Source organism: Carya illinoinensis, chromosome 12 (genome assembly GCF_018687715.1).
Source record: "Carya illinoinensis cultivar Pawnee chromosome 12, C.illinoinensisPawnee_v1, whole genome shotgun sequence".
Classification (NCBI taxonomy): domain Eukaryota; kingdom Viridiplantae; phylum Streptophyta; class Magnoliopsida; order Fagales; family Juglandaceae; genus Carya; species Carya illinoinensis.
In genome coordinates this window covers 29,896,028-29,911,791 of record NC_056763.1, presented here as the reverse complement: position 1 = coordinate 29,911,791, position 15,764 = coordinate 29,896,028, and the positions used below count along the sequence as shown (strand labels likewise).

Here is a 15,764-nt window from a genome sequence, read left to right as displayed (position 1 = left end):
CGCCATGTGTTTTGGCCATTAGATAACAACTTTCTACTCTATTTTCTTTTGGTGCTTTGGCTGTCCAGGTTACCCAATCTTCATCGCCCATTCACCACCCTCAGATCACCTTCAGCCTCTGAACAATGTTTTTCGAAGGGGACAAAAGATCATTTTCTTTTCAAATAACATAACGAGAACCTTACAATCAACATTGAAAAAAATAACAGAGTTCGAAGGCTTTGCCTAACCTTCAAGGTACAGCCAGGTATTTCCGAGAGTAAACGGGCCCCATGACCCATGACAGGATGTCAGGACCCCACTAAAGTGGAAGGAAAGATATGGCATCAGAAAACAGTGAGACATTCGGCGCCAGCCTTTACTCAGTTGAGACATCCAGACCCAATCCCGTCTATTCCTCCAACTATTCCTTTCCTGATCCAAATGTGACTCGCATATTTTTTACGCACGTGAGGAGTGTTTCAGAAGCATACGTGCATATGATATGAGATTAGTTAGCTGGGCTTTAGTTAACTGGGCCTTAGTTGAATGGGTGAAGCCGTGATTGTAGAGTGAAATAAGTAAAGCCCATGATTGTAACTGATTGATTAGAAGCCCAAGATTGTATAAAAGGTGGGTGAGTTGTACAGCGGGAAAATAACATGAATGATACGGTTGATTTAGCCATTCTCTCTCTGTTTCTCTGATTTTCTCTATCTTCTTCTTTCTTGCTTTCTTCTTCTTGGCGTGTGACACGAAATAAACAAGAGTAAGATTTCCCCCAATCACAGCATTTCCAAAATTCGTTCTTTTCTTGCATGTAAATCTGGGGTGGTGGGACGTACACCCGGAGTTGTTCATATTTCTATTTCTTTGAACTTTTTTTTACCTGAGTAATCTACATACCTTTTTTGTCATAATTTTTGTTTGCTTCTTGTTTCCAGTAAAGTGTTTCTTTTTTCACGTTTCTCGCGTGCTTATGAACGATGGCCGGGAACTTGTAGTTGAATCTCGTCGGTATTCCACTTCTTCGTCTGTGAAGTTGAGTCTGGTTGAGCTACAAGCCTCCCTCTTGCCGCTATTAGTTTAGGAATTTAACATTGGAGAGATATTATCTATTGTTGCTTCTAAAGACTAACTATGCTATTGCTTTACACTGCACAATAGTTTTCTTCAATTAAAATTTCATCAGTTCTATTTTTTCTTTTTGGTTCTTCTTCCCTCTACGCAAATGGGTTTCCTCTATTTTGTATTGCAATTGCTTGCTTTGGGTTCTATATTGTGCGTTTTGTATTCATTTCTGGCTAACGTTATATGTGATTGTGATTGTTTTTAGGATATATTGATCTTAACATGGAAGGTAATGTGGTGAGAAGGGTCATTCCCTCGGACAATAGTTGCCTCTTTAATGCCGTTGGGTAAGCTCAGATCGGAACACACATACTCGCTATTATCATTTGCAAGGAAGGGAGTGCGTTTGTTATGTCTGATCTTTTTTTCTTGTTTCTTGAGTTGCAGGTATGTCATGGATCATAACAAAGACAAAGCACCTGAATTGAGACAGGTTACAATCCATAGCATTTGAAAATCTTATTCAGATTTAAATTTTAAATTTTGAACTTGCAGAATTCAACTGATCAAACTTCATATTCCATATGGCTTTATAAACCTATCTTAGTGTAAATCTGATACTTATTTATGTTGTTCATGTTCCTTTGTGTTGCTTTATTAAACCGCTATTATATACAAGTGTCAATATATCCTGACAAAAAGTTTTCTATGTAAGCAGTTTATACTTTCACTCCATTCCAAATTAAAAGACCAAATTCGATCAAAATCAGGCACGTGGCATTCTGGATATTAATCTAGGAATATAGAATTGCTAAGGTTTTACATTCGTGCAGACCTGCTTACACTTTTTTGCGTGCATTAGTGGCATAATTATTGCTTTTTATGCTCGTTTATCCTTACATTTTTATCAATAATTTTGAAGGTTATAGCTGCAGCAGTGGCAAGTGATCCAGCAAAATATTCTGAAGCATTTCTTGGAAAGCCAAATGAAGAGTATTGTGCTTGGATTCTTGATTCGGAGAACTGGGGAGGTTTGTTGACTTTCCATTCTTGATCTGGGGAAGCATCATTGTCTGTAAGATGTAATCGAAATGAAAAAAAGGGGTCTGAAGTGTTGTGTATTGGTTTGTGTGGAATGGAGTTTTTCTCTGCTTTTGTTGGGTTTCCCGCATATTCAGTCACAGTCGAGCACTACGATGTTGTTATGTCCTATCTTGCTCTATTGTTCTTACTCTACTTTATATTCTCTATGAAGGTGCCATTGAGCTTTCAATATTAGCTGATTATTATGGGCGTGAAATTGCAGCATATGATATCCAGACCACGCGATGTGATTTGTATGGTCAGGTTAGCATTAGGAATCCGTTCTCTCTGGATCTGAATCTAATCAACTTGCCATTACTAAATATTTTGCTTCTCTTTTTTGGGGTGCTATTTTACAGGAAAAGAAATACTCCGAAAGGGTTATGCTGATATATGATGGGCTCCATTATGATGCCTTAGCTGTAATGTGGTTCTAATTGTTAATATATAATTCTCTATTTTGTATTTATTTTTATTTATTTTTTCTGGTTGTATGCTTAGAGGAATAATAATAAAATCATCCAGCAACTACCCATTTGAAGAAGTTCTAAATATCTGCCATCACTTTAGCGCCGCTCGGGAGTCACTTGGCCAACTATAATCCAACTGGATCACCTTGACCACCTTTTCCCTTTTCCCCTTGTATGCTTATTTGATTTGGAAAATAAAAATTAAAAAGAGGAGTGCTGGGTTCGCAATGAAATGTCACAAAAGTAAAATTTACAAACCGATGTGGCTAGATGTGACATGTTGAATATTTTCAGAAGCAAGAGTTTTACCATCTAATGCACCACAACAAATCACATCACTTTATGAGTCTACTTTCGTGAGATGTCTTTGTGAACCAAACATTTTGAAAAAAATGAAAAGAACTTGAGAAAAAGACTTAAATGCACTAAGAAAATTCGATACAGGGTTAGTAATTTTACCAAAATTGCAATTTCAATTTATTTGCCTTCTATGTGTTCATTGTTATTTAATCTTTTTTCCTGCCTGACCTCATTAATAGTTATGGTTTCTTATGTATTGTTTCCTTATGAGATGCTTCATTGTTTTTGTATGAATAGATGTCGCCCTTTGAGGGAGCCTCAGAGGACTTTGATCAGACTATTTTCAACGTACTGGACGGTAACATTGGTCCAGTTGAGGGGCTTGCTCTTAATTTTGCTAAGGAACAACAAAGGTAATATTTGAGGTTTCATCTTGGCTTCATGGTACTCGTATAAGAACTAGCTTGTCCACAAATTTCCCCAGACTGGAAAGTAGCATTATAAGATAATAAAGAACATTTGTGGGGGGGGGGGGGGGGGGGGGGGGGGGGGGGGGGGTGGGGGGGGGTGGGGGTGAGGTGTAGACAAATCAGAAGTTGTGGTATAGATGAGTTAAATTTTAGATTTTATTGTTTTAGGCTTTTGTATAGAGGAGGTTTGTAGAATAATTTCCCACTGGTCATTAGGATGTTGGTAGGGCCCTATAGATGTTGATTTGTACTCTTTGCTGCTACGAGAGAAAGTATTATTTTTTAATATTATTATTGCGTTAACTATATGTCAATGTTTAGCGAATAGTGTGTGATCATGCTGTAATTCCTTCCATCCTGCTATTTCCAGGGAAAGGAGATACACTGATACTGCAAACTTCACTTTGCGTTGTGGAGTATGCCAAATGGGAGTAGTTGGCCAGAAGGTCATTTCTCATCAATACAAATTTACGCTCTCCTTTTTATTTGGGTTTGGATTTGAATTCCGAAATTCCCTATGACAAAATTGCTGACAATATTTGATTTTCCATTAACATGTAGGAGGCTGCAGAACATGCACAAGCAACAGGACACGTCAACTTTCAAGAATATAGATAACAGTGACCGTGGGAAACAAAGCCGCATCGTAGACTATGTACTCCCCGTTTTATTACTTATCTAATCTTCCTTCAATGCCTTTGCAGTTTGCTAAGAGTTGTGCAAAAACACAGAGGGAGAATGCTATCATTTCAATTTTCAATCTCTACCATGTATTTGCGTTCTTTGAGAGTGTCAAGACTTTAAAACCATTTGGTACAAAGAGAATAGTTTGCTCTCCAGCTCACTTGCAATGAGAGAGACTCATATAACCTAAACAAGTGAAACTGCAGCTACGCGTGAAACAAGATAATCTGGTTTGAAAATCGCCATTCCTCGGGTTGGAAGAAGTATGAAACACAACTTTTCATACTGGATAATTGCATGCCAATATTGGAGAACTTGAAAAATTAGAGTTTTCATCCGAGATGTTTCAAATGGGTACTTTTCAAGGTGGCAATGAAATTACTTGTTTTCACTATGGCTAAGCAGAATTGAGCAAACTCTGTCGTCCTGTCTAAAAATTCTTCTTAAATCTTCTGTTTAAGAACATGGCGCAATTGAACCTTCTGGCTTTCCATCCTTGCCTCCAAAAGCTGTGCCTTTAAACTACTCTTCTGTGTACCGCGAGGAATGCACCCTTTCATCCCTCTAGTTACATAGGGATACCCACACTCGGGAGAACTCCACTGCCCAACCAAATCCGGGGGACTAATCCCACTTTTACCTGACACCCTATCTGGAGACATGATACTTCCATTGGATGCCAATTCATTTGAAAGTCTACCTTTCATCCCCTCTACAGAGATAATCTTGAAATTCTCATCATTGCCAGGACATGATTTCCAAAGTCGTGTTATGGATGAAACATTCTTCAACTGCCTCGTTGGCACTGAGAGGACTTCACGAATTTCAGTGATTTGTGGTTCTTGACCAGCATTTTCGTCCCATTCCATTCTGCTTCTGGAGACATTACTTTCTTGGCGATTCTTGATGACATATGGGGCAGTCCCTTCTAGTGAATAACTTGAGCCCTGATCCTCAAGATGGCTCACAGTTTCCCACCCACTTTCATCTTCTTCCATGTCACCATTCTCATCAACAAATGTATGCGAATGTCTCTGAATTCTGTCCTTGCTGATTACATTAACCACAGGACTCACCGTATGAATTTTGGAGGCAGGGCTGGCAGGACTATAAGCGATACATGGTTCAATCTCCCTTTCATTGGATTCAGCAAAATTAACATCTTCGAAAACAGAAAAAATATCATCTGAATTGGGAGGTTCATAAGAGAATTCCTTTATAAGTTGAATATTCACAGAGGCAGCAGCCTCTCGAAGCAAATCCACTTCTCTCATTTCCTTCACATCCAAACTTGAACTTCTTGGCCTCATAAATTTCTCTAGATCGGCTACAAGCTTGCTCATCTGAGAGTACTTCTCTTCAAGGGCCACCTTTGCATCGACCAGCTTCATCTGAACACGTTCTTCACGCCAGACCTCAGCCATCTGCAACATTCTCCTTTCCTCCTCCACTTCCTCCAGGAGTTTCATGGACTCCCTCTTTAGCACTTCAACTTCAGTCTTGTCTTCTCCAATCTCCTTCGCAAGCTCGTCACATACTTCCTCAATTAATTCTCTGGCCTTTCTTTCTTTTTCATAGTCCTGCATAAATCGCTTTGCTGATAATTTGGTATCAGCCAGCTCATTAACCAATTTGGAATTTACAACTTCAATCCTCTGGCGATTTTTTCTTTCCCTGTTCAATTCAGCTTTTAAATCATCAATAAAAGCACGGATTTTCTCATGCTCCCTGCTCCGCCATGATGCCCTTTCCTCACTGATTTTCCTTGACAAGTGCTCCAGTTTCTTTTTTGAGTATCTGTGCTCAGTCTCAAGCTCCTGAATGCGGGCTCGAGCCTGCTCCAATTTGGCTTCAAGTACAGAAACTACCGAAACAGCACTTAGTTGTTGGTCAAGGAGCTTTGTGTGACTGTAAATCTGCAAAACTTCATCTGATGTCTTCAAGCAGACAGGATCCCACTTTGTTGCCCCCTCCATCGCAGAGTTTGAAATCTGAAACGAAGATTCAAGCTGAAAAGAGGAAAACCATCTAGTATTAGAACTATCATAGAAGATTTAGAAGGGAGGGGAGGGGAAGACAGACACCTCATTTTTAATTTGCCAAAAGCAAAGTTGTGAATTCCCTTTTGTGCACTCCTTTTCATATGAGAAAATTCTGACTCATGGAAAGTCAAACTTCAGATCGAAACTAAAATAATGATGTTGTCCATGAAGCAAATCACTGTGATGATAACATAAGAACTAATCCTTGAAAAGGAAATAACCTGATATTCTCTAGCTAGGTCCTGCCAGTTTGTAAGACGCATGCAGCACTGGATGGGTGCCACGCGCATAAGAAGATAAAATGGGCCAAGTTTCTCTTCATCTACTCTATGATCCTCACTCAATAATCTACTGCAATAGCTAATAATGATCCTCGCTCAGAAGCTATTGAATCCAACAGGCCCTATTAAGACATCATGGTTCAATCAAAGAAGTTAAAGAAGCACCACACCTTACGCAAGAATCTGTTCTTTGTGCCAGCAATCGAACTAGGGCTTTGTAAGCGATCCTCTGCTTCAGAACCATAATCTTCGCCGCTAGGATGGCAAGGAAAGGGAATACCTACATGGCCAACACCATGCTGCATGGACAAACAACATGATGAGAAAATTGGGGAGTATCTAGAATTGATGACACAAAAAATCTACCACAGCAAAACTCGGCCAACTGTTGATAGTCCACAAGAACAACATAGCCAACAAGGTGTCTACAAACAGAATCATTTACATAACGAATTAAAACATTAACATAAATTTCAGCTACTTCAGAAAAGAATGTAACTTGATTGAGAGAAACAAGAAAGAATATGAATTTCAACTACTATCTTTCTGAACAGAGGAAGTTTTGCCTTAAAATTTAAAATAGACAACAAAATTCATTTAAGAGAAAATGCTACCTAGCTTGCCTGCGTATCTAACAATGATCGATGTCCCAAGAAGACACTGGTCCAATCATTTCAGCCAACTACTGTATACACCCCAAAATGGTAATGAAAAAACGCGCACAAAGAACATTCAAATCAATTCTTGCATTCAAAAATCAAGCATAGTGTCACAAGTGAAACTCAAACTTCAAAACTAAGCAACAAGAAAGTTCACCATAAAGATGAAATGTCGATCAAATCAAACAAAGCCTATAGATGCATTGTCAAATCGCAACTTCTCCGAATAAACCTAAAAATCGCAGATCTTGATATTTCAAACAAAAAAGAAACTAATAAAAAACAAGTAAACTCACCTGAAGCCCTAACTGAGCTTTGCCCCGAAAGACATGGCAGGCTTCACCGGCGCCGGCAGCCACCTGGGGAATATGCAACCGCCAGAGTCCCGCAGCGAGCTTCCTCGCGGACAAAACGACGACGTCCTGGCGTTTTCTCCGGCGACTTTTCCGACGACATTCTCGTAGAGACTTCTGGTCATCTTCGACGCGGTCGTTTCCGTTTCCGTCGCAGCCGGAGAGCTTCAACCTAAGCAGCGGGGTGTTGGGCCGGCTCCTCCGCCCAGAAGGAGCTCCAGTTCTCTTCAGGCAGGTCGAGTTCCCAGTTAAGCGCCGGGAAGGCTTGCGAGTGATTGACTTGTGTTGGAGATCCGAGTCTAGGGGTGATTTTAGGGCTTTGGACGAGAGGTTCGCCGGGAACGTGTCCGGTAGCTCCGGCTTTCCGGTCATTTTCATATTCGCCAGCTAGATGCGTCCATTTACACACAGCCAGAGAGAGAGTGTGTGCGCGCCCGCGTATGAGAGAGAGAGAGAGAGAGCGAGAGAGAGGGTGAGGGTGGAGGGGGTTTGGTTCAGACTTCAGAGACAGTGATTCTGCTAGAGAAAGAAAACGGCCAGCACGGAAACATACATGCATGTGAATGTGAGTGATCCTCTTGCCATTTCCGATCGTTACGGGCAGTGTTTGTATGTACAAAAAAATAAAAAACAATACTTTATTCTTCCCATATTATGAGAAAAAATATTCATCTTTAATTTTTTTTATCACATAATAATTATAAAATTATTTATTACTTTCTAATTATCAAACATTTAATCAAATAAATGACTGATATAAACTTATTTAAATTTTAATAATTATATCATAACAAATTATAAAATATACATCAATGTGTTTATTTTTATAATTCTTAATCTAAAAAGTCTAACCCACGAGAAAGAGAACCTTTTAGTTTCAAAAGAATTTCATAAAAATAAATATAAAAATTTAATTTTATATTAAAATAGATCTAATAAATTATAAAAAACTATATTTAAATTTCTTTTTATAAAATTTATTTACGATTATTATAAATAAATAAATGGACATGTATCAGAAAATGAAGCCTTCGCCACAGCTATCCTAAGAAGAGAGAATTAATATATATGTACATAATTGTGTAAAATGTGAGCCATTTCCAGCCGTAAGAGATTTGAAATAGAATAATGAGAGAGAGAGAGAGAGAGAGAGAGAGAGAGAGAGAGAGCTATATATATTAGCTAATAGGCTATCAAGAAATGCACGTTAATGCCAATTAATATTACAAGCAGCATTAATACCAATCTTTACTTTTCAATAAGGGAAGAGGTACAATCCTTTGTTCATAATCGTAGGGGCCGGCAGTATTAAAACGCCGCGTTGAGGAGGCAGCTAGCTAGCTTAATTTATTAATATTAATAAGGGCCACTTTAACACTTTTTTATAAACCAAACAAGCTTAAATTAAGCGGCGTCGTCGGGGGACGACTGATGATTAAGAGGAGTTTCGAAGCCGATTAATACCATTGGACGTTGGAGGAATAATCGTTTCTTCCAATATCAATCTCCTCTTTGATATATATTATATAGCAGACCAACGTCGAATGAATGCGCGCGTACCCCAAACCAGACAAAATGGTATTCAAAATTCAGTCCTGTATATAGGTTGGGTATCAAATTAACTTCCGTCGGCTGCTACGTATACGTACCGTACGTTTTATAACGTTTGGGGAGCAAGATCTAGATATAATATATATTTAATAAATATATAGCACTGCTCGTTAATTTATAAAGAGAAGGTACTCGATCGACATGCTAGCTGCATGCTTCCAGCCAAGTTCTGATCCAGATCTCAATAAGAAAACCAAATCATTGTGGGATATAATTATTGTGAGTTTGCATGCATGAGACACTGTTTTGATGCAGTACTCTTGGTACAGGCTGAGTAGTTGTTGTGTATGTATTTTCATGTATTTTTGCAGGTTTCGTACTGCAGGCTTTGCTAGCTGCATGCATGCTAGCTCAAGGGTTTTATTTAATTATATATGCGTTTTGATTGGTTCTTTGCAGCAGCTAGTGTACTACGCATGCATGCGAATGGATCATGCTTATCATGTGTTGTTTGATCCGATATCGATACTAATTTTGAGGAGATGTTTATACAGCTTTGCTGGTAATCTGTGGAGAAAATCATCAATTTTTGTGATTTATGGCACAAATTGAAAAAGTAGCTAGCGATGGTATGTACATACACATGACACATGCATATATGTGTGCGTGCATGCATGTATTAAAAAAACTGGATAATAGTAACGAAGATTTTGGCAAGTACCCCACATATCAGTTATCAGGTAGAAGGTGTTTGATAAGGATCCAGAGAGTAGGGACAACCACGTACACATGATGATCATGAGGCGCCTACCCATCAATCCTCTTTGCTGTAATCGTGGTTGTTTTGGTTTGGTTTGGTTGTCTTTGTGTTTTGTTTTTTGGTTTTTAGGCCTTTTTGTTAACTCATGTGTTAATTTAATTTAATAAGAGATTAAAATTTTTAAATGTATTAAATTTAGGTTTTTCTGTAGAGATCAACGTATATATATGATTATTTGAAACATGTGATAATTAGCTAGCTAGTGCTAATTAATTATAATTAGCATGTAACGACGTCGATATATATTTTAATTAAATGCGTAATATATGCATCCATTGTACGGAATCCGACCAGAGGTTCAATATTGTAATTATTTTAGTCAAAGGCTGAACGCCTGATGATCATCAACATGACCATGGAGGACATGATCATGGATTGGCGCGGGTCACTACTGATATCAGGCTTTGCATGTTTGAAAGTGATAGTGTCGTCCATGCATGCTGCAGCTAGCTGTTGATGATCACTACGTGGCCGGCCGGGACTGCTTGTCCATAAATATTAATCATCGTAAATAAAAACAATATTTAGTATTGCTCTATTAATGTACGATCAACTCATACTGGAATTGATCAAGATTCAAAACCCTTTTTTTTTTTTTTTTTTACTTTAATCCAAAAAGAAAATTATGGATTTTCGGCATAGATTGAAGTTTTGAACCAGTTAATTTAATCGGATAAGAATCCGACCCAGAAATTAAGAAACTGGATCATAACTCTAATTCTTAAGTCATATATAAGCAAGTTTAACCTTCGTCACGCCCTGCGTGATGATTCCATTCCACTTAGAACCCATTTATACTAACACATGGTCTTTGATCTGCGTGCATGATAAAGCTGGAAACACAAATCTCCGGCGAAACTTTTTTTTATTTCTCTTTTTGTCGGAGACGTCAGCGAATGAGGATTAATCTACATGACTGCTTTTCTCGACCATTAGATTGAGTTAAAATTACTAATGTTGACCCCGCACAATCATAAGGGAAGAGCACGCATCTCTCTCTCTCTCTCTCTCTCACGCAATTTTGTTAGGGCATATACAGCCCTAACTGTACGTGGGATATAGTGAATATTTAATTTAATTAAAAGGGAATAGCTAGCAAGCTAGCTAGCTTTTGATCATTTTCCTTTTTGCATGAATTTCCATTTCTTGTTCTGCATGATAGATCAATGTATAGATCATCATATGTTTAGCAAATGAACATCTTACCTAACAGCTAGGCGACATGATCGATATGAAAATTGGTGAAGGACATAAATTATAATTTGCAAAGGATCGAATTATGACAGGGCAATAAAACATGACTCTGATATCTATGGTTTTACTCGAAGTCTTGAATCTAGACAGACCCCTAGCCTAAGCTTCATGTCCACCAGCAATGCATTATATATATAATATTGTACGTTAAAACCACTTTTGGAGGCTTGAATTTAATTGGGGTACCCAAAAATTATATATTTTCGACTTTTTGATCTTGCTGCATGCTAAAATCAATTAAAGACCACCTCCTCGTGAAAAGCCAAAATACATGTGAGGATCCGAGGAAGCTGAACTAATAATTCACGGGAGAAAAGTAAGAGAGAGAGAGAGAGAGAGAGAGATCAGAGGGGGGTTGTTTTTTATGCATTTCTTCGTGTCATCATATGATTTCGTTTGAATACTTACAAATTGATTAACTTGCTGCACCCTGCATGTTAAGCAATGGCACGTTTAGGCCCAACTAAAAATGAATCACTGCATGCAAATTGCGAATTAAACATGATGGCTTGCATTGAGTACTACGTCGACCCAGCTAGGTGTTAATTCGTCTTGTTTGCTTCTTTCGATCCTAGTTTTCTCCATGCAGTTGTCGTATCTGGTTACTTGTTTTGTTGTGGTCTCTGCCATAAGTACTCAAGCCCTGACTACTTAGGCCAGCAATATTTGGAGCTAAGCGGCCTGCACATGCAGTTCGCTTTATGTAGGAGAACAGTACCGAGTTTCAAGACCACCTGGTGATCATCATTAGACAGATATAGTTTAGCCAATTATATGAATCATATGATTATTTACGTACCTATGTTGGCTCTTCACCCTATCCCATCTTAGGATTCAATGTATTTTGTATTGAACTTTTATATCATCGTCGCATTGTATCTTTTATTATCATTTGAACTAATAAATTCATTTGCAGTTCTGTAAATGTATATAGGCAAATGTCTAACTACATAAACGTTATATCTTGTATGATTCGTATCCCTATCTAGCTCACTCGATCCACATGGACGCGTACGTACGTATAACATCCAAACATTACGTGACAAAACACATATCATGACAATAAATAAAAAATAATATTATATAATTCATTACAGATAAAAAAATATATACATGGCCATGTGCGCATGATTAATTATTTTTCTTTAATAAACTATAAAATAATATTATATAATTTATTAAAATGAGTTCATTCTCGACACACAAATACTTATTTTTCTTTAATAACCTATATATCTTTGTCGTCCAAACATATTATATATACATTGATCAGTTATATATATATATATATATATATATGTACATGAGTTATGTGGGGACGATGAAAAATGTATGTTAATACAATCCACTCCGGTCCACTCAATTTTCCTCACACCATATATTACATTTGCGACGACCTACATTATTTTCATGTCGGTATATATTAAAAAGAAATGGACAAAGATATATATAAGTACGTACGATCAATATTGAATAAGATATTAGATCGTTTGACTGCCGGCAGATCATGATACCCTAGCTAGCTATAACATCATTCATTAAAGGTTAATGATCTTTCAACTTCTAGTTGTTGACCCGTTATAACTTTACTCCTCTCTTTGCTTCTTGCCGACTATATATCAATTTGGTAAGCCATGTGTCTGTAGCACATCCTCAATATCATGATGTTCCAATCTCCTTCGATCAGCCTTATAAGGATTCCATCCATTTATTCAACTCGAAACTTAAAAAATGAATGTGTTACGACCTAGTCGATTAATGATTGTAGTTTAACATATATAAATATATATAAGAGTCAGCGATCACATGTCCAAGAGTGCAGGTCCCTTCCTAAATTTATTAAAAATTACCCTCACCTATAACGAAGGAATACCATAGTAACCAGAAAAACATCATAATTAACTAAAATAACTATCCCAAAACAATCAAATACCCCCGAATAAACATGCAAATACCCATAAAACAAACCAGTAAAGAAACACCCCAACCAAACAATCAAGAGATACAAATATCTGCCAATCCCACCCAATCCATTCTACACAATCCACGAACTTCACGAGGCAATAATCTCACCTCCCTAATCATATTATTCTATTCCAAAGCATCCCTTCTAGCCAAAAAATTATCAACCTTATTTTCCTCTCTAAAACAATGTTTAATAGAATAATCAAATTCCTCCAACAAACAGGATAATTCATCCCAAAAATATCAGAGATACCAAACAGTGCAGGATTTATTTAGAATCCACTTAACCACCACTTATGAATCGCTTTGTAGTTTAATATATTTGATCGTTTGAATATTCACATTATTTAGATGGGTCAAAATCAAATTATAATTATTTAGTTCGACAAGTGAATATGATCAACTAATTGTACCAAACAAGAAAATAAAAAATAATTAAACCTTCATAAAAATAATAGTGATAAATAAATATATATATATATATATATAGTATGTAACGTTTGAAGTTTGAAGTCAATTGTATGACGAACACTCGGTTTAATATGTAATATTTGACAAGGTTAGAATATTGCTAAGGTGAGTCAAAACCTTGATCAGTTGCTATATATATATATATATATATATATATATATTTAGAGGTAGTTGAGGTATATATGTATATATATGTAGAGGTAGTTGATTGTTGGGACTGAATAAACTCCACTAGACTAGTCTAGACAGATTGCTGAGAGACAGTTGAACGTTGTTGATCCGAGTGTGCATTAAATTAATTGACCAAATGGGAGATGAGATCGCCAATAACAAAAAAACATTGAAATTATAATAAACAACAATTAAAATAATTATAAAAATAAAAAAGCTTAAAAGAAGAAGACAGACAAATTAAATTAAAGCTACCTAGCTAGCTCCGATTTCCTGCCGGCTATCTTGCTTTCAAATTTCCAAAATAAAAAATGCAAAAACAAGTTTCGATTAGTTTAACATGAATTACTAGATAGATCTAGCCAATTGGAAGCCAAGCATCATCGTAATGATCAGCAACAACTAATTGAAATTGACCGTTTGTTAATATTGCTTAATGTAAACATGATATCGATGTAATATTATTTCTTGTCTATCGAACACCCTTGATTCAAACACCGGTTTCAAACGAGTGCATGCACTTCAACGTCGCCTAATTAATAAATATAATGTTTTTGTACCTTATCGTACATATATATATAGCAGTACAGCTTATAAGGTCTACCTTATTTGAATGATTCTTATAAACTCTCATATATGCTATAATTAGAACTTTCATTGGTTTATTAACGGTGTAGAAATTTCAACATGTTAGGTGTTCAATTAATGTTTTATCCATTTGTTTCCCCTTATCAGGTACATGCGTACAACGTCGAAGATAGAGTCATAGACCCACCAAATTTGAAAGTGCATGCATGGCTCTACTTTGACACGTCTGTGTGGCCATGAAAACACCAGCGAGCAGTACTACTGCTCCTGGGCCATGGGGGGGGGGGGGGTGGGGGAGAACCAATGACCTTGCCGGCCATGTCAATTTTTGTGGTTAATGTGTTTAATTAGCTAGGAGCCGTGAAAGCCGGAGGAAGGTGGCGTATGCTTACGTTGATAATGGCATCGGGCAATATTCATGTGAGTGGCAGGTCATGAAATGTGTCTTCTTGTTTTGGTGGGGTACTTTTGGGCCTTGGCTTTGCTTGGTGACAATGGCAACATTACAAGATCAGGAAGGGCTCGTGATAGTTGGTTGGTTGGTTAGTTGGTGAATTAGGAGCCAACTAATAATTAGACTCACCAAATCATCCACAAAAATTTTAAAACCTTTTAACTTGAAAATTTATACTCATCAGCCTTATACTATATATATACTTGTTGAAAAAATAAAAAAAATAAAAACTCACATTAATAGATGTGTGGTATATAAAACTATTAAGTAGAAAACTATTAAGTAGAATACCTCTTTTAGCTAATTTATATGTGAGTTCGATTTTTGTTAAAATCGATCTCATTGATCCTAACGATCGAACGATCGATGCATATATGTGTGTGTCCTTTGTTACATAAGTAAGTCCTTCATCCCATATTACTCAAAAAACAAAGTAACTCATCCTATATATCCTTTAATCCCTTTATATGATCAATCCAATACGTACATATACTAATTATCAAAGAAGAAATTAATGTTTTGTGGATTGAGATTTCTCTCCCAAGTATATGGGATGTTATTCAGAGAAAATTGTGTCATTACAATTTAATACGTGCACAAGAATTCTAAAGGATATATGCACTAGTAAGTAGTTGTCTTACTGATCAAGTCAAGCTTTTCCTCTAATTATTATGATCTTCAAAGTAACAAAATCTTACCATCGAAACTGACATATTAAACTTCAAGAGTTATTCTATAGTTCAGTCTGTATGTAAAGTTTATCATTTACCTCACTTTAATTGTAAGATTTAAAAATTAAAATTTATTTTTTAAACCAAGACACATAAATAATGTGTGATATAAGAATCTTAGAATAACAATAATAAAAACTTGAACTAACACCCGGTTTGGATGCCCAAATGAGATACAAACTATCTCATCAAAAGAAAATCTTATATCATCTCTGATTTTTTAATCATCGCTACAATAATGCTAATTATCACATTTTTAATATATCTAATTATTTATTAGAAATTTTTTATTTTATTGTAATATATAATTAGAAAAATATATTTTAAAATTTATAAAATATAGTATAATAAATAGGTCATAATATAA

At 36.5% G+C, this 15,764-nt stretch overlaps 2 protein-coding genes across 3 annotated transcripts; one reads left to right on the top strand and one right to left on the bottom strand.

The window, feature by feature from the left end:
* The first annotated feature begins 60 nt into the window (after positions 1-60).
* LOC122289706 (OVARIAN TUMOR DOMAIN-containing deubiquitinating enzyme 2-like) lies at positions 61-4,154 on the top strand. Its single transcript, XM_043096921.1, has 9 exons — positions 61-748; positions 1,316-1,397; positions 1,498-1,543; positions 1,973-2,081; positions 2,306-2,397; positions 2,493-2,555; positions 3,201-3,316; positions 3,744-3,819; positions 3,935-4,154. The coding sequence occupies exons 2-9, from the start codon at positions 1,333-1,335 to the stop codon at positions 3,989-3,991; spliced, it is 624 nt and encodes a 207-aa protein (XP_042952855.1). The 5' UTR covers positions 61-748; positions 1,316-1,332; the 3' UTR covers positions 3,992-4,154.
* A 186-nt stretch (positions 4,155-4,340) lies between these two features.
* Positions 4,341-7,996, bottom strand: LOC122289705. 2 transcript variants are annotated; one of them, XM_043096920.1, is made up of 4 exons: positions 7,336-7,476; positions 6,551-6,679; positions 6,142-6,211; positions 4,341-6,066 (listed from the first exon to the last, which is right to left on the bottom strand). In XM_043096920.1, the coding sequence occupies exons 2-4, from the start codon at positions 6,622-6,624 to the stop codon at positions 4,501-4,503; spliced, it is 1,710 nt and encodes a 569-aa protein (XP_042952854.1). In that variant the 5' UTR covers positions 6,625-6,679; positions 7,336-7,476; the 3' UTR covers positions 4,341-4,500. The 2 variants fall into 2 exon arrangements, with proteins under 2 accessions (XP_042952854.1, XP_042952853.1); XM_043096919.1 differs by lacking the exon at positions 6,142-6,211 and having other exon boundaries at positions 7,336-7,996.
* Positions 7,997-15,764: the final 7,768 nt, after the last annotated feature.